The sequence below is a fragment of the Perognathus longimembris genome, chromosome 15 (genome assembly GCF_023159225.1).
Source record: "Perognathus longimembris pacificus isolate PPM17 chromosome 15, ASM2315922v1, whole genome shotgun sequence".
NCBI classification, from domain to species: domain Eukaryota; kingdom Metazoa; phylum Chordata; class Mammalia; order Rodentia; family Heteromyidae; genus Perognathus; species Perognathus longimembris.
Window position 1 is genome coordinate 6,911,249 of NC_063175.1, and position 18,424 is coordinate 6,929,672.

The 18,424-nt window shown below is 41.8% G+C and overlaps 1 protein-coding gene and 1 non-coding gene across 2 annotated transcripts in view; both read right to left on the bottom strand.

Moving 5' to 3' along the window:
- The window catches only part of Lama1 (laminin subunit alpha 1), a 148,007-nt gene that overhangs the window by 103,396 nt on the left and 26,187 nt on the right, over positions 1 to 18,424 (bottom strand). Inside the window, exons 2-3 of the mRNA XM_048363582.1 lie at positions 12,818 to 12,988; positions 11,863 to 11,975 (exon numbers count right to left, since the gene is read on the bottom strand). Coding sequence (XP_048219539.1) covers positions 11,863 to 11,975; positions 12,818 to 12,988 — 284 coding nt within the window. The remainder of the gene's footprint in view (positions 1 to 11,862; positions 11,976 to 12,817; positions 12,989 to 18,424) is intronic.
- On the bottom strand, positions 10,148 to 10,252 carry LOC125364323. Its single transcript, XR_007213483.1, has one exon. It is a non-coding gene; the product is annotated as a U6 spliceosomal RNA (small nuclear RNA).

An 18,424-nucleotide genomic window follows, 5' to 3' on the forward strand; every position in this document is an offset into this window, starting at 1 on the left:
GCAGGAAGAAATAATTCCAGGACAGACTTCCTTTTCTTTTTTTTTTTTTTTTTTTGGTTTTTTTTTTTGCCAGTCCTAGGCCGTGAACTCAGGGCCTGAGCACTGTCCCTGGCTTCTTTTTTGCTCAAGGCTAGCACTCTGCCACTTGAGCCACAGCGCCACTTCTGGCCATTTTCTGTATATGTGGTGCTGAGGAATCGAACCCAGGGCCTCATGTATACGAGGCAAGCACACTTGCCACTAGGCCATATTCCCAGCCCTTCCTTTTCTTTTCATAGATCTACAAGCAGCTCTCTTTTGATGCCAAACATTGAGGCCATGGAAAGCATATGGGGACAGAATCTTCCAGAACATACTTCATGCACTTCCCAGAACCCATCCCAGGGCCCAGCTGGGGCAGTACTTGGAGACAAACAAACAGCTGAAGAAGGGCTTAAGACAAACAGAAACCAAAACCAAAAAAGGGGAAAGAAGAGGGTTTGGCAAAGTCTGTTAAATGACAAAATGTTTATCTTTCACTGTTAGACAAACCATCACTGATATACAAAAGATAAAGCTCAAGTCTTGTCAAGACCAAAATTCCAAAGAATTTTTTTTTTCCTTGTGATGGTACTAGAGCCTACACTTAAAGCCTGGGCAATGTCTTAGTTTTTTACTCAAGGCTGGTGCTCTACCATTCGAATGACACTTCTAGTGTTTTTAGTGTAATTGGAAAGTCTAATGGGCTGAAGGAGATAAAAGTCTCCAGCCTGGGCTGGCTTCAAACCATCATCCTCAGGCCTCAGCATCCTGAGTAGCTAGGAATATAGGCGTGAGCCACTGGTGCCTGGCTCCACAGAATTCTTGTACACTGGGTTTCATTCCATTCACTTGCACAGCTCTCTTGCTACTAGCCTTGCAGTGTTTAAAGAATATCTGTGCCACATTTGAAGCTTCAGTTCAGCTTAAGATGAAGATATACAAAGCCAAGCAACTGCAGGCCCCTAGAAGAAGACTGGTCATACTGATCTCCAAGCCTTCCCCTGCCCCCAGCTGACAGATAAGGTTTGGTCCCTCCTTGACTCTCTGCCTATCTTAGGGACCTGGAGGTCTGGGGAATCAAGCTGTGAAACACTGGAGGCCAGATCTAAAAAGGAAGAACTTTCTTCCTCTTTCTCTGGAACATTTGTCCTGAGCCCTAAATTGTCCGCTGAGCTATCGTCCTAGAGGCTGCCAAACTATGAGGGAGCCACATCAGCCCAGAGAGACCACAAAGAAACACTCAGAGCACAGGAAGGCAGACCCACCCCACGAGGACCTGCTCGGCAGCCCAGAGCCCTCCCCCACTGTGGCCCACTGTCCCCCAGGTTCTCCTTAAAACCTCCACCCATAGAAATCAGGAAAGCTATAAACTTAATGCTGCTGTTCAAAGCCACAGGTTTTAGATAGTGATTTTTTTTTACACTGCAATAGATAAGTAGAGGAGAAGTTGTACGTGAAAAAATAAAACAAAACAGTTGAAAAAGAAGAAGAAGGAGACGGACAGCAAATTTCTGAGAATAGAGCTTTTACTGAGAACATGATGGAAAAGACAAGGACAGAAGGGCAGGAATGACTTCCAAATGGAAAGAAAGAACCAAAGATTTCCTCTCACCTGTTTGTTATACCAAGCAAATTCCTGAAAAACTTACCATCTAAAATTAATTAGGACCAGTATAGAGTAATAGAAAATTAAAACAGGCTGACATCGATTTAAATAGAAGTGCATAGCAGTGATTTCTGCCGGAGTACTTGCAAGAAAGGTCTCTGCCTAATTTTTTCTGATGAAGAACCAAGATTCATCTGTAATTAAGTTCACAAAAGACATAAAACACTAGTTCTGAAAATTTTCAAAGAGGTCTCAGGAATGTGTAGTTTCCCTACTTTCTTATTGGCCTAGGTAATGTGCTTAACAATTATATTTACATAATGCTATCACCTACTTCTGGGAAATTTTTTCATCAATTTGGAGTGAAGAAGAAACCTAACAGACATCTGAATTAATGAGGTTTTACAAAGCCAAGCAAACAAGCCGCTCTTGTCTAAAGGTTTGCACACAACAAAGGCCCTTCTGTGATAATGTCCCACAACAAAGTGCCACTTCCTAATTAAACCTACACAGAAAATACAGCGTCACTCTCACAGGCAGCTTTATGGTTGATGCAAAAGACATTGCCTGGTGTGTGTGTGCAAAACTAATCTTTATCTTTGCAAGGTTGTTTGTTTATCCTCACAAATCTGACCCTTCGAGAAAAATTTTGCCCAGACTTAATCAATTTTGTTAAAGGAAAATACAAAACATCAATTTACTTTCACACACACACACACACACACACACACACACACACACACACACACAAACACACACGGTAGGGAATACCTAATTCTATCAAACATTGCCAAAGTCGGAAAGGAGAGCTGATACTCTGTGAGGAAGGATGGCCCACTGGGTTGCTAGACCAGCAAAAGGGAGCAGGAGAAAGGGGACAGGATCCAAACATTCCAAAATCAGGGAAACACTGAGAGCTCCTGCCAGCCATGAAGTCACAAAAACAATTACTTAAGATTACGAGGGCTGGGAATGTGGCCTAGTGGCAAGAATGATTGCCCCCTATACATGAAGCCCTGGGTTCGAGTCCTCAGCACCACATACATAAAAATACGGCCAGATGTGGCGCTGTGGCTCAAGTGGTAGAGTGCTAACCTTGAGCAAAAAGAAGCCAGGGATAGTGCTCAGGCCCTGGGTCCAAGGCCCAGGACTCGCCAAAGAAAGAAAAAAGAAAAAAAAACCAAGATTGCGAGATGGTGTGATGTGTTGTAAAAAGTTATTAGGCCACTTCTAGCTTTAGCATATGCAGCCAAGTGGCCCTAGGCACCAATGGCCAACCAGCTGCCATTTTTATTATTATATCAAAAAGAGACCAGCTGGGTGGGGTGAGTCCCATCTATAATCCTATCTACTCAGGAAGCTGAGATCTGATCATTCCAGTTTGAAGCCAGCCCAGGAAGACTGATCAGTAGAGACTCTTAACTCCAATTAACCAGAAAACAATAAAGTGGAGCTGTGTATGGCTCAGGTGCTAAAGCATCACCCTTGAGCAAAAAGTCCAAGTGAGAAAACAAGGCTCGGAGTTCAAGCCACGAAATAATATGACAAGGAAGAAAATTAACCTACAATAAGCACACTTTCCTTGTTAAAGAGATAATCAAAACAAGTCACCACAAATTTGTAATATGAGCCTTAAAAAAAGATTGCTATGCACTTGCACTTTATGGATATGAAAATAAAATAACCTCCTTTTTCTTTTTTTTTGGCCAGTCCTGGGGCTTGGACTCAGGGCCTGAGCACTGTCCCTGGCTTCTTCTTGCTCAAGGCTAGCACTCTGCCACTTGAGCCACAGCGCCCCTTCCGGCCGTTTTCTGTATATGTGGTGCTGAGGAATCGAACCCAGGGCCTCATGTATACGAGGCAAGCACTCTTGCCACTAGGCCATATCCCCAGCCCCTCCTTTTCCTTAAGTTGAAAACATAAGCCATTCTTCATAACCAATCAAAATGTGCCGTGAATCATTATGCAAATGATGGGAAATCATATAGAAGACTACTAATGTAGCTTTGACACTTACCAACAATAACAGTTATATTGGGAGAACATCATGGTAAAGTTTGAAATAAAATATTAGGATTCAAATGCACACATCACACAGCTAGCTAGCTACAGGGTCCAAGGATGCAGAGCTCAGGCTCTTGACCAAAAAGAGTCCCACTCTTGACTTAAACTCTCCAAGTCTCAGTTTTCTCACCTGTCAAAAGGGATAATAACAGGATCTATCTTATAAGGAGACTAGAAGAATTCAGACACCCAATGCGGATTAAGTATATATATACAACACATGGTCTGGCCCAGTGAGTATGTAGCATTATTAATGCTACACTGATAGTGTGTAATAAATTAAGCATGATTAAATGGCATTGCCAAAGGCATGGCTCAAGCAGTAGAGTGCCTGCCTAGGAAATAGGAGGCCGTGAATTCAGTATTTCTCCCCTCACCAAAAAAATACAGATGACAAAAATCTTACTAGTGGATATTTCATTGTGAAAGGAATGTAAGTTTTTCTGCCTCTTTATGATTATCTGTACTTTCTGATTGTTCTATGATGATAGAATCCCATATTATTTTTCTAATCAGGAAAATATGTATTGGCACAAATTTATTGTCTAAAAGAAAATCTATGTAATTGCATGTCATATTTAATCCTATTGTTAAATCTAGTTACATTATATTAAGATCATGAAGCAAGTGTGGTGGTGAAAGCCTATGATTCTAGCACTTGGAAGGCGTAACACTTGGATCAAGAGTTCAAGGCCAGCTTAGGTTACATAGAAGACCCTGTAATCCTAGCTACTTGGGAGTCCAAGAATCACAGTCTAACTGAGGGTCAACCACAGTTTGAGGCCAGTCCAGGAAGAAAAGTTCATGAGATCCCTTTTCAACCTTAGCCAAGTGCACTGTGTGTAACTGTCATCACAAGTTCACGGGAGGCTAAAATTGGGAGGATCAAGGTTCCAGGCCAGCCCAAAGCAGAAATGTCGGCAACAATCCATCTCAACAAAAGAAGCTGCAAACAGTGATGCAAACCTGTAATCCCAGCTTTGATGAGATGCCTGAGAAGCTGAACACAGGCAGATCACAGTCCAGGCACATGCTTGGGCAGGCAGCAAGACCCAGTCTCAAAAATAAACAATACAAGCTGGGAGCGAGTGGCTCTGGCCTGTAATCCTAGCTACTCAGGAGGCTGAGATCTAAGGTTCACAATTCAAAGTCAGCCCAGGCAGGAAAATCTATGAGACTCTTATCTCCAATAAACTACTCAAAAACAAACAAAAAAGGAAGGAAGGAAGGAAGGAAGGAAGGAAGGAAGGAAGGAAGGAAGGAAGGAAGGAAGGAAGGAAGGAAGGAAGGAAGGAAGGAAGGAAGGAAATACCAGAAGTGGCACTGTGGCTCAACTGGTAATTGCTCACCTTGAGCAAAAGAAGCTCAGGGTCAGCACCTAGGCCCAGAGTTCAAGCCCCAGGACCGGCAAAAGAAAATAAATAAAAGGACTGAAAACATCACTCAGTGACTGAAAGATCCTGCCCTACAAGTGCAGAGCCCTCAGTGCAAATCCTAGTATTTCAAAAAGAAAAGATTCTATTAAGAAACATTTTCCTTGGTCATATTTGACAAGCTTTGAGAATCTAAAGTTATTTGTAGATTAGAAACAGGAGGGAGGGGCTGGGGATATAGCCTAGCGGCAAGAGTGCCTGCCTCGGATACACGAGGCCCTAGGTTCGATTCCCCAGCACCACATATACAGAAAACGGCCAGAAGCGGCGCTGTGGCTCAAGTGGCAGAGTGCTAGCCTTGAGCGGGAAGAAGCCAGGGACAGTGCTCAGGCCCTGAGTCCAAGGCCCAGGACTGGCCAAAAAAAAGAAACAGGAGGGAAAGAAAAGTCAAGTTTATTGAGTGGGAGGAATCTGTTAAGTATTCCACATTATTTTGTTGTTGTTGTTGAGATAGCATCTTGCTATGTAATCCAGATTAACCTTGAACCCTCAGCCTTGCTGCCTTCTCTTCCCAGAGTGCTGGGATCCCAGGTATGAGTTACCATGCTTGGCTCTACATCATTCATGTCTTATAAGCATGTTAGTTATACAAAGGTGTTTCATTGTGGTACTTCCATACATGTATATAAACGTACCTTGACCAAATTCACTCTCTATTCGTTCATACCTCCTTCCTTTTTTATATGTTTAATAGGAGTACAAACCCCAGCACCACTTCTGGCTTTTTCTGTCTATGTGGTATGAGGAATTGAACCCAGGGTTTCATGCACGCTAGGCAAGTACTCTACCACTGAGCCACATTCCCAGCCCCTTTTTTCTTTTATTGTGCCAGTCCTAGGGTTTGAGCACAAGGCCTTGGCATTATCCCTGTGCTTTCTGTGCTCCACCAGCACCTAACGATGTCCTTATGTAGATCTACATTCCACACACAAGAGAAAACGTGTCATTGTCTAAGTCTGGCTTATTTCACCTAACATGATGATCTCCAGTTCCATTTTCTGCAAATGACATAGTTTCATTCTTCATATGGATGAATACTACCCCAGCGTGTGTGTGTGTGTGTGTGTGTGTGTGTGTGTGTGTCTCACATTTCCTTTACCCAATCAACTGCTGGGCACCTAGGTTTATTCCGTATCTTGCCTATTATAAATAGTGCTGCAGTGTACATGGATGTGCACGCGTTTCTTATTGTATTTAGACATATATGCTTTCAGGTATATACACAAGACAGTATATCAGGCTCATTCGTATGATAATTCTGTATTAAATTTTTGAGGAACCATCGTAATGTTTTCTATAATGGCTGCTCCATTTTATATCTCCACCATTGATGAATAATTAATTCATCAATATTTTTGCCAACAATTAATTACTTCCTTCTTTTCTACCTTGAAGCAGTACCAGAGTTTGAATACAGGGTTTCACACTCATCCCGCGTGCTTGCTCAAGTATCACCTCCCTTTTTGCTGGTTATGTTGGAGGAAGAGCCTCTTTGACTTTTTTTTTTTTTAAGAAAAATTAAAAAAGATTTTATTGAGGGAGAAGGCACTGACGCACAGGACCGCCCCTAAGGTCGGGATCTCAGGGAACAGCCTCTTTTTGGCTTTTCTGCTTCAGCTGATTTCAAAGTGTGATCCTCCAGTTCCCAGCTTTGCAGGTAGGCAGGATTTTAGGTATGAGCCACTGGCATCTGGCTTGAAGTGATATCTTACTATGGTTTTTATTTTCATTTCCCTTGTGGTTAACTCTATTGAACATCTTTTCATCCATCAGTATGTTACCCTAATATAGTCTTTCTCAAACTGGGAGTATTTCCATCTTTTTACTCAGAAACACTACCAGAAGAAATATGTTTTAATATAATTAGCAGGGCTTGGAACAATCTTGATAATAATGAAATTCAAGATCCATTAAATGTTCGTTCTCATAGAAGGATTTCTTTGCAATGTTAAGGTGCCAGGAAGATCACAGCCTCTGTTCAGTGCAGGGCTAACTAATGGGCTGTGTAACCACGGGCATTTAATAGTGCTTTATTAATGCAAACCTCGCCATACATCAGTTGTACATTTGTGACATTTCACTGCTTTATTTTTCTTATAACAAGGCTACCACACATATTCAACTCTCGTGTTTGTTTTGTTTTATGTACGCTAGGCTGTTGTTGCATGATCCTCTTGCCTCCTGAGTGCTGAGATTATAGGTATGCATTACCATGTCTGGTTCTTACACATTTTTTAAAGTAAGATATTGCTACTAAAATATTATAAAATCAATGAAAACAACAAATAGCAGAATTATTTAGAAGTAAATAAATAAATCTAATCATCCTCTTCTATTACATTACAAAGGCAAACACTGCATTTAAATCTTAGTGTAAACCATATGACATTTATGGACTCTTTGTTATCCTATCTTCCAGATAACCCAACATTATACAAAGTGTGCAAATCATGTAATTTCGACAGCTGTCATTAACTAAGGAATCAAGAACGAGATGGGTATTTTTAGTATTTAACTACTAAAAACAAAGCTAACTTGGTCATAAGATCTCAGGAGCTGTTATATTTACTGAGCTACATGAACACATTTAGCTATAATTGTATTTTAGAAGTCTGTACTTAGATTCTATGTTTTATAAGCACAGAAACAGAGGAGTCAAAAGAATCATTCATTCATTGACTTCTCTTAACCAGGCTGTGAGTCAACAAGAGGAGGGAGAAGTAAAAAAAATTTTTTAAATTTAATTTAATTTAAAAAGTAAAATAAAATAAGCACTGGAGGTCAGATACAGTGGCTCATGCCTGTAATCCCAGCTACTCAGCAGGTAGAGATATAGAGAGAACTGTGTTTTAAGGCCAGCCTGGGGAAAAAAAAATTGTTGAGACTCCATATCAACACAGAAACTGGGTGTGATAGCACATACCGTGGTCCCAAATAGGTAGCAAGGGTATAGACAGGAGAATTTTAGTTCAAAGCTGCCCTGGGGAGCGGGGGACAGGGGGCGGGGAATAACCCTACCTGGAAATAAGAATAATTAAATCAAAAAGTAAGTAAAAGGGCTGAAAACATGGCTCAAGTGGTAGAGGGCCCATCAGAAAAGCACAGGGCCTAAGTTCAAAACCCATTACTGCCAAAAGGAAGAGAGGGAGAGAGGGAGGGAGGAAAGGAGGGAGGGAGGGAGGGAGGGAGAGAGGGAGGGGGAGAAGAGGGGAGAGAAAGAAAGAAGGGAAGGAAGGAAGGCAGGAAGGAAGGAAGGAAGGAAGGAAGGAAGGAAGGAAGGTAGATGTACACTGATTATCCATTCCATGCTTGCACTGCATCAATGCCTAGGCATGCAAAGAGAGCAATATATACCTCAAGAAACATTAACAGAGAAAGGGAGAAAAGCCCTCATGGAGCACATAATGTAGACATTAACAAGTAGCTGTAGCTGGCTGGAGAGGGAAATGCAAAGGTTTGGGTACTAGAAAACAGTCACGGGAAGGAGTAGCCAAGCTCTAGATGTGAATACGGGCCAGATCTAAGGAACAGCGGGATAGGCGAGTACCAGGGAGCTGACTGTAGGGGTGCACACTGTCAGCAGGAGACAGGCTACACAGTCAGCAGCCTTGTCCCTGATGGCTCACCCAGAGCAGGCCAGGCTAAGGGAAGTCTCTGGACCACCCAAGATGCTGTCCTGCAAAACTACGTAATGAAACTTAATCAGATGTCTGAGCTGAATTCAGATGATAAAAAAAAATAAGAGTGCGAAGACATTCAGGAACAAATCATAGTTTAACTATCCAGGAAACTCAGCATGCAGGATGCTCTTCAAGCAAATGGCCTGTTCTACACAAAGATACATTTCTCATTTTTTAAAGTGGAGGACATTTCAGATCAGAAAATCAGTGTGGATAGAAAATATGAATGATGAAACAATTATTTTAAAATTCTTGTTGGGTACCAGTGGCTCATGCTTGTAATCCTAGCTACTCGGGAGGCTGAGATCTGAGGAAACATGGTTTGAAACCATTCCAAGCAGAAAAGTCTGTAAGACTCTTATTTCTAATTAACTGACAAAAAGCTAGAAGTAGAGCTGTGGCTCAAGTGATGGAGAGCTATCCTTGAGCAAAATAGTTTAGAGACAGTGCACAGGCCCTGACTTCAAGGCCCACCACACACATACACACACACACACACGCACACACACACACGCACACACACATGCACACACATTCAGATTTCTTATTAATTTTGTTAAGGGGGCTAATGGCATGTGTCTATTCAGAACAAACATCTTTATTTGTTTGAATCTGTAAAGAGGTGTGTTGGTGAAATATCCTAATGATTGCAATTCACCTAAAACAGACATGGTTCAATGCTTTCAAATCGCTGATTTTTAAGGGATGTGTATCCACATACTTGTTATAATAAGCTTTCTATGTATAAAATCATTCATAAAAAATGCTCAATAAAATCCAAAAGCAGATTTTCCCATATGATGTATTCACTTACACTGAGAGCACAGCTGAATTTTTCTACCCACTTACATAAGGCCCAGTCAGACACATAAGCATCTCATATCCTTCTTGGAGCCGCCCACAGCCATCTATCAGCATTGACCATGGCTCTGGGATGGTATTATAAATGTCCAAATGGCCCTTGGCAGAGAGAAGGTTCCTCATCTCTGGAAACCAGAGAAATTTCTGAACATGAATTGCTCTAATGAATTATCTTCCTTAGGAGACTATCCCCAAACACTAGAAATTAACTGGATGTCCATAACTACACATATTGGCTTGGTTTTGAAACAGGCCATTCAAATAAAAAAGAGATGCTCCCTTCTGGAATTCCAGGCAAACTGAAGCAAAACAGATTCCTTCAGGATGAAGTCAAGCAGAATTAATGTCAAAGCAAAGGGCACCCCAGCATGGTTCTGAGGTCTGTATATAAAATATACAATTTTTTAACTTTCAAATAGTAGGTTATGCTCTTTGTTATTTATTTTTATTGTGAAGGTGATATACAGAGGGGTTATTATTACAAAAATATGGGATGCTTCATGAATTTGTGTGTCTCCTTGCACAGGGGCCACACTCATCTCTGTATCATTCCAATTTTAGTATATAGTGCTATTGAAGCAAGCAATAGAACATCCAATTTTTAATTTGGCCAAATTCCATCTTTGTGACAAAATACTTTTGAGGCAATCAGTCTATAGGCTGGAAGGATTTGAATTGGCCCATCGGTTTGGAGGTTCTACTCCATCTGGCTCATTGCTTTTGGGCCTGTGCTCGGGCAGTACATTGTGGCAGGAGTGTGAAATAGAAGAAGCACAACACAGAATGAAAGAGAGACAGGAAGAGGCTAAGTTCCCAATGTCTCCTTTCATGACACATACCCAATGACCTAACATACTCTCACTAGGCTCCACCTTTTAAAGGTTCCACCACCTCCCAACAGTGCCACCCTGTAGACAAAGTCTTTAACACACGCACCTTTGAGGACTCTTGTCCAACCCTAGCACTCCAGTCAGCCATATTCCCAATAATGAACATGGTTATATATTTCCCTTAGAAAAAGGAACATAAACTGTAGAGGTTATGGCAGAATCATTCTTAACACTAAGATAAAGACAAAGTCCAGAACAACAAAAGGGACTTTTTTCTCTTCTCCTTTAGTGGGATTTGAAGATAACGAAGTATTTCCTGTTAACTCATGTCTTATGACTGAAAGCTGTGGGAAATGGTATTGACTACCATAAACCTGTGAACTTGGAATTGGATAGTGTATTGTGAGCTTCATATTTTGCTACTTTATTTATTGTAATTATTAGAGACTAAATGTTACATGAATATTCACAGTAACAACTTGTCTGCTACTTAGAATCTTGACCATTTTTAAGCTGTCTCTTACTCAAAAGAATTCTAATTATTTGCCACCAAACCTCCATAATTCATATTTTAATCTGACAGCACATACCTCCACCATCTGTCTCTTTCAACCATCTACATATTTTACATGAGTTCCAGCACAAAAAGAACTGAAATGAAATTAGCAAGCATTTTCTGTGATAGCTTTTCTAGAGAGCTCAAGGAAAAAGTTGGGACAACTGTTCCAAAATGCCTGTCCTCGTGTTTTCATCCCTCACACTCAGACTCTCCGTTTTCTTATCACAAAGTGCTAGGGAAGCCAGAGCTCAGATGGCATTTCTCTCCATTGTCCGTAGCTTTGAAGCCAGCTAAGAGGAGGCAGTGTGACCAGAGTCAGTTCCACCTGGCCTTCCCAACCTCACACTGAAGGATTCACTCGTGTTAGTCCTGAGCAGCTCTGGTTTGCAGATGGCTATGACAGCATTGGGCGGGGTAAGGTATGGTCTGTGTCCCAGAGTTAGTCAACCCTTATGTGGCAAGCTTGCATGATGCTAACAGCAAGACAGTGAGTCTTACTGGTGAGACTGCATTCCTTCTGCACACATTCCCTCCCCAGTGCACCTGTGTCCCTCCCCAGGGCAGCTAGCACACACCCAAGCATAGTTTCCTGAGCGATGAGTGCGCCTGCTGCAAAGAACATCACCACCGAAAGCAACTCCATTCTCTCCTCAAAGACACTAGGGAGGATAAATGTGACAGGAACCAGAGCTGTGACTGCTTTGCTGGATCACTTACCACACGTGGGAGGGTGCAGTTCCCAGAAGCTCTCAGAAAGCTATGGGTCAGCAGCCCTCAGACCCTCTGCAGAGGGAGTGGCTTGACCTACCTGTTGTAAGTCCAGAGTGATGGTGACCCAGTGGTACTCTCTCCCATTCTGAATACTGGGACTTTGCCACCAGTTATTGGTGCCATCTATCGCGTGTGATATTGGGTGGCTTTCTGTAAAAAGAAAGTAATGCATGACTTCTTCTCAGTAAGGCCTTAAATTCTTTTTTTTGGCCAGTCCTGGGGCTTGGACTCAGGGCCTGAGCACTGTCCCTGGCTTCTTTTTGCTCAAGGCTAGCACTCTGCCACTTGAGCCACAGCGCCACTTCTGGCCATTTTCTATATATGTGGTGCTGGGGAATTGAACCCAGGGCCTCATGTATATGAGACAAGCACTCTTTGCCACTAAGGCCTTAAATTCTTGAACTTCTAAACTCAGTGCTAATGAATAGCAGTCAAAGGTGAGCACAAAGTTCATGGCTTCCTGATGGAAGTCTTCAATTACTTTAGAAAGTACACATTTCCATGTGTGGGGCTATACGTAGAGCTCAGAGGTACAGGACATGGGTGAGGCCCTGGGGTCCACCCACATCATCCATCCATCCATCATACGTACATAAACAGATTGATGACAGATAGATGAATACACATAGGAGCTAGGTGTGGAAGGAGAGAGACAGACATGAGAGATAGATAAATGATAGAAACAGAGAATTCTGAAAAGGGAAAAACTAAAAAAAGAGAAGACATGAGAGATAGATGATAGAAATAGAGAAAAGAAGGAAGGAAGAAAGGAAGAGAATGATGACAGGTAGATTTTATATAGAGACAAATTATAGAGAGAGAGAGAGAGACTGATGCACACAGACAGACAGAGAGACTGAAGGAGAGGCAGATCGATAGACAAGTAGAGGTAGATAGATAGATAAAAAGATGATAGAGGCAATAGATAGACAAACAGACACACAGGCAGATACAGGGAAGCAAAGAACTGCGTGGTGTTTGTGTGCGCTTGCCTCTGGGGTTGGTGCTGTTGCTGTCGCAGAGGCGGCACTGGGCATTCCGCACCGGCCGCCCGGGCACGTGCTCCACCAGTTTGCAGTACATCTCAGGCCCCCTCTCCCCACAGGTGGCGTTGGCACTGATGTGAGCATTGCTGGCCAGGTTGAGAATGGCAGGAAACAGACCTGAAAGACAAAAGTCTCCAGATTTTAGAGCAAAATCAAAAAGAGACTGTAAATGCAAGAGCCGAGGAGGCCACCATCCACTGAGGCAGGGTTCACAGAATGTAATCAGAGATCATTGAAAGGAGACTCTGCGACAAGCACAACATCTATCAAAAAATAAGATGAAATAAACCTCAAAACACCACCGTCGGTGGGGACTGAGAGTAACAGATGCAGGAAACTTTGGAATGAGATTGGTTTCTATCATTTGATATAAGTTGGCATTTCCCAAGCACATGCAGTCCTGGAAAAAAAATGCAAAATGAATGCAACTAAGTTTTGCAGATTTAGGTATTTTGCTACATGTAAACTTTTTTAATTTTAGAAACAAGAAACTCACATAGAAAAATATTGATGCAAATGCTGAAGTGAGGGGTGCTATGCTTTCAAGTGCTTTTTAAATCTAACACAAACAAGTTGCCTCCCTCTAGCAGGATTTAGGAAATCTTTGCTATAATTATCTAGTTTTTCCCTTTCATTGCTATTTTGATTGTTTGGGGTGTGTGTGTGTGTGTGTGTGTGTGTGTGTGTGTGTGTGTGTGTGAATACAACTTTAGCATACAAAGTTCCAAGTTACAAAATTCTCTTCGACTCTGCATTAATCCTGGCCTCTTTGTTGTTACCAATTTTTACCTTAAAGCATCAAGCGTCAGAACCAGGTACATATCATTCAGAAAAAAAAAAAAAGGTGCATGATTCTGAGAAAAAGTATCTCTCTTAGTTTCTTTAGAGATTTAGCTAAGAGAGGATAATAGCAGTGAGGATTCTACAAAGATCTAGAAATGACCCTGAATATGAAGTGACCAGGGCAGTCTATGTGATGGACATTGGAAAGAGACCGAGAACAGGGAGGTCTTAGCTTTCTGGAGTTTCTCTAATGTATTATGGATCCTCAAAACTCACAGCCTACAGTGTTTTCTTTATAAAAACAAAACCTACGGCCAGGGCTGGGGCAGGAGCTTGGAGGCAGAGCCCTGCATGAGCACGCGTGGGCCCTGGACTCTCTCCACAGCACCGTGAAACAAACAAATGAAGGAAACAGTCAATCTTATTTCTAAAGATCGGCTTTCTGGTGACATTTGAAATAGCATAGCGTAATCTTAATTCTATAGCAACAATTTATGTCTTTATTTTTTTTTTACTAAATGGTATCTGTGTTTCACATAGCCATTTAAACTACAAAAATGATCATTGTTGTAAGAGCCATGATAGAAGAACTATGCACTTGTTTAAAACAAAATGTTTGAGTTTTCAAAAACTTCACGTAAGGCAGAATTACCTATTAGCTCTACTGTAAAAGAAGAACCCAGGTGGGTGCCGGTGGCTCATTCCTGTAAGCCTAGCTACTGAGGAGGCTGAGATCTAAGGATTGTGGTTCAAAGGTAGCCCAAGCAGAAAAGTCCCCATGAGATTCTTTTTTTTTTTTTTTTTGCCAGTCCTGGGCCTTGGACTCAGGGCCTGAGCACTGTCCCTGGCTTCTTCCCGCTCAAGGCTAGCACTCTGCCACTTGAGCCACAGCGCCGCTTCTGGCCGTTTTCTGTATATGTGGTGCTGGGGAATCGAACCTAGGGCCTCGTGTATCCGAGGCAGGCACTCTTGCCGCTAGGCTATATCCCCAGCCCCCCATGAGATTCTTATCTCCAATTAATGACTCAAAAAACCAGAAGCAGAGCTCAACTGGTAGAGTGCTAGCTTTGAGTACAAAGAGGCTCAGGAACAGTGCCTAGACCCTGAGTTCAAATCCCATAACTGACAAAAAAAAAAAGAACCTATTTAAGTTAGTAGGCCCCAGCCCCAAGCCTCTGACTATAACATAGTTGGTTTTATACTCTATAAATTTTGGAACATCAAATACTATGCATATATCCAACTAAGTTTGATATGTTTATTGAAATTTGTAACTTAATTGGTTATTACAATCATATCCCCATAAAGTAGAAATGCTTTATATGAAATCAAATTGTTGATTCATACAGTTCTTCAAATGATTATTTTTATCCATCCAGTAATCTACTTGTTTGTCTATTGTGGGGCTTGAACTCAGAGCCTGAGCACTGTCTCTGGGCTTTTTCACTCAAGGCTAGTGCTCTACCACTTGGAGCCAGAGAACCATTTCTTGTTGGTTATTTGGAGATAAGAGTCTCACTTTCCTACCTGGGGTTGTATTTCAACTATGAGCCTCGTATTTCAGCCTCCTGAGTTAGCTAGGACTACAGGTGCGAGCCGCCAGTACCTGGCTAGTCTATTTGTTTTTAATGGCTGTGTATTACTACATTGTCTTGAACTTCTGGAATCATGCAAACTTCTTGTTTCAGTTCACCCTGTTGATTCTTACATTTTGTATGATGACATAACTCCTAAAGTGACATGTGAAGCCTTGTGTGTGGCATTTGTCCAGTAATTAGACAATATTCTCTATCCTTTAAGAGCTGATAATTAAAAGTATGGCATGTGGTTAAATTATGCTATTTGATTAGGTACCAATGGCTCATGCCTATGATCCTAACTACTCAAGAGGGTAAGACCTGAAGATCACAGTTCAAAGCCAGTCAGGGCAGAAAAATCCATGAGACTCTTATTTGCAACTAAGTCCCAGAAAATTGGAAGTGAGGAGCTGTGGCTCAAAGTGATAGAGCACTAGCCTTGAGCAAAAGAGCTCAGGGGCAGTGCCCAGATCCTCAGTTCAAGGGCCACAGTAGATGAGAGAGAGAGAGAGAGAGAGAGAGAGAGAGAGAGAGAGAGAGAGAGAGAGAGAGAGAGAGAGAGAGAGAGAGAGAGAGAAAGAAAAAAAGAAAAAGAAAAAGAGAAATATTATTTTTACCTGTCTTATGTAACTGTAACCTCTTTGTAAATCACCTTTATAATAACAATGAAAAAAATTTTAAGTCAGAAGTAGAGCTGTGGCTCAAGTGATAGAATGTCAGCTTTGAGTGGGAAAAAAAAGAAGACTACCCGGATCCTGGGTTCAAGACACGCACACACAAATTATGTGTTTGGTCTATCCAGCTAAAATGACATCTTCTGAATCTCATATACCCATTAAGATTTGCTGCAAGCAACTCTCATCCCTTCCCCATATGCAAGAGAGAACTAGAAGCCAGACTTACAAGCACTGATTGAACCATGCATTTCTCTATCAAGGAAACATTCTTCACTCTCTAGCAGATGTTCCTGCTTTCTCTTCCTTCGCCCCCTCAGGTGGCTGGACACCAAGACAACTCCTGGTTTCCCTCACACGCTGACCCCTTCAAGGAGCTGTGAGAGCCTTTGGTGGAGCTGGAGCAGAGGTTGCCCGGCAGTCACCGAGCCTCCACACTTTTTTGCCCATAGTCTTTGCCCCAAGTGATGGAGAAAATGCGGCACATAGCTCATGAACATGACATTTTTTTTTTTTTTTTTTTTTGGCCAGTCGTGGGCCTTGGACTCAGGGCCTGAGCACTGTCCCTGGCTTCTTCCCGCTCAAGGCTAGCACTCTGCCACTTGAGCCACAGCGCCGCTTCTGGCCGTTTTCTGTATATGTGGTGCTGGGGAATCGAACCTAGGGCCTCGTGTATCCGAGGCAGGCACTCTTGCCACTAGGCTATATCCCCAGCCCCGACATTTTTTGAATAATATCTCAACTGTAGTAATCAGCACCAGTTAGCTCTTTACAGAAGCTAGTGTTTAAATAACCCCCACTGGGGGAAGGGAGTAAAGGAGGGGTGTGACTCGATGGTAGAGAACTTGCTCTGGATGGTAGAGCACTTGCCTACTGCCTACTACACACAAGGCCATGGATCCGGTCTGTAGCACCAAAAAGAAAGAAAAGACAAATTCTCATTTTTCCTCACCTTGTTGATCTTCTACATGTCCTTCCCATTAAAGGATAAATCTCATTTGCATAGCTATTTAGAAAGACAGGTAAATGAATTTTTAAAAATCCATAGAAGCTTTCTTTTACTACAACTAAATCTTCCTTTTCAGATGAACTAATAGTCGAAAACAAAGAACTATAAACTATGCCTACAGGGCCAGGTCTGGTAGAACATATTTATAACTCTTACTATTTGGGAGGCAGAGGAAGGAAAACCATAATTTAAAGCCATCAGGAGCAGTTGAGACCATATCTGAAGAAAACAAACTTAAAAAAATAAAAAAAGGCTCATGCCTGTAATCCTATCTAGCCAGCTATTCAGGGGACTGAGATCTCAGAATCTCAATTCAAAGCCAGTCAGAGCAGACAAATCAAATTAGCCAACCTAAAAAGTTGAATCTGGAGGCATGGCTAAGGTGGTAGAGCACCCACTGTTCATGTAAAGGCCAAGAGAATGAAAGGATCTGAGAGTTCCAGTCATGGGGATCAAAACCCTACCAGGAAAAAAAGTTTGGTCTCACATATAGACATAATGTTTTAGAATTCTGTACCATGGCCCAAATAAGGCTATTTTCCCATTAGCGGGTCCTGCACATCCCTAACACATCATACTATACTTATTTGTTAAGAGGTTTTTATTTATTTTGGCAACTATTGCTGCAGTACTAATGTCTGTCTTTTTCCCATTCAGAAACACAATTTAGAATCATTTCCCAACAGTCCATTTAGCCAGCTGTTACTTTATTACACCAAACGTCACCAAGCATGAAACAAATTCCCTCTTTTTCACTGGCTGATTTTGTTTTGTATCCTGTATCTTCTTGACTACACTTGGCATTCAAAAACTTATTCTACAACTATGTGAATCTACTGGATAGACGAAATCTACTGATAGACGAAAAACGCTACTACATACAAACCATCCCCACAGTGAGAAACTGCCAGATAGTTTGATGATTCATTTCTAGAGGTTTCTGGGAGTTTGTTTTCCCAAGACAACCTATGTTTTCCTGACTAAAAAGTAAAATATCTGAATTGTTGACTAGGCCTGAGCTCATTACAAGAGGCTTTTTTTGTTTTTGTTTTGTCAGTCATGGGACTTGAACTCAGGGCCTGGACATCATCCTTGAACTCTTTCGCTCTACCAATTTGAGCCACAGTTCCACTTCTAGTTTTCTGGTAGTTAATTGGAGATAAAAGTCTCATAGACATTCCTGCCTGGGGTTGGCTTCAAACGACGATCCTCAGCTCTCAGCCTTCTGAGAAGCTAGGATTACAGACCTGAGCTATCAGCACCTGGCACAAGACTTTCTTTCTTTCTTTCTCTCTTTCTTTCTTTCTTTCTTTCTTTCTTTCTTTCTTTCTTTCTTTCTTTCTTTCTTTCTTCCTTCCTTCCTTCCTTCCTTCGTTCGTTCCTTCCTTCCTTCCTTTATTTCTTAGTAATTATTTATTGTCAAAGTGATGTACAGAAGGGTTACAGTTTCATATGTAAGGCAGTGGGTACATTTCTCGTACAACTTGTTACTTTCTTAATACTTCTCAAA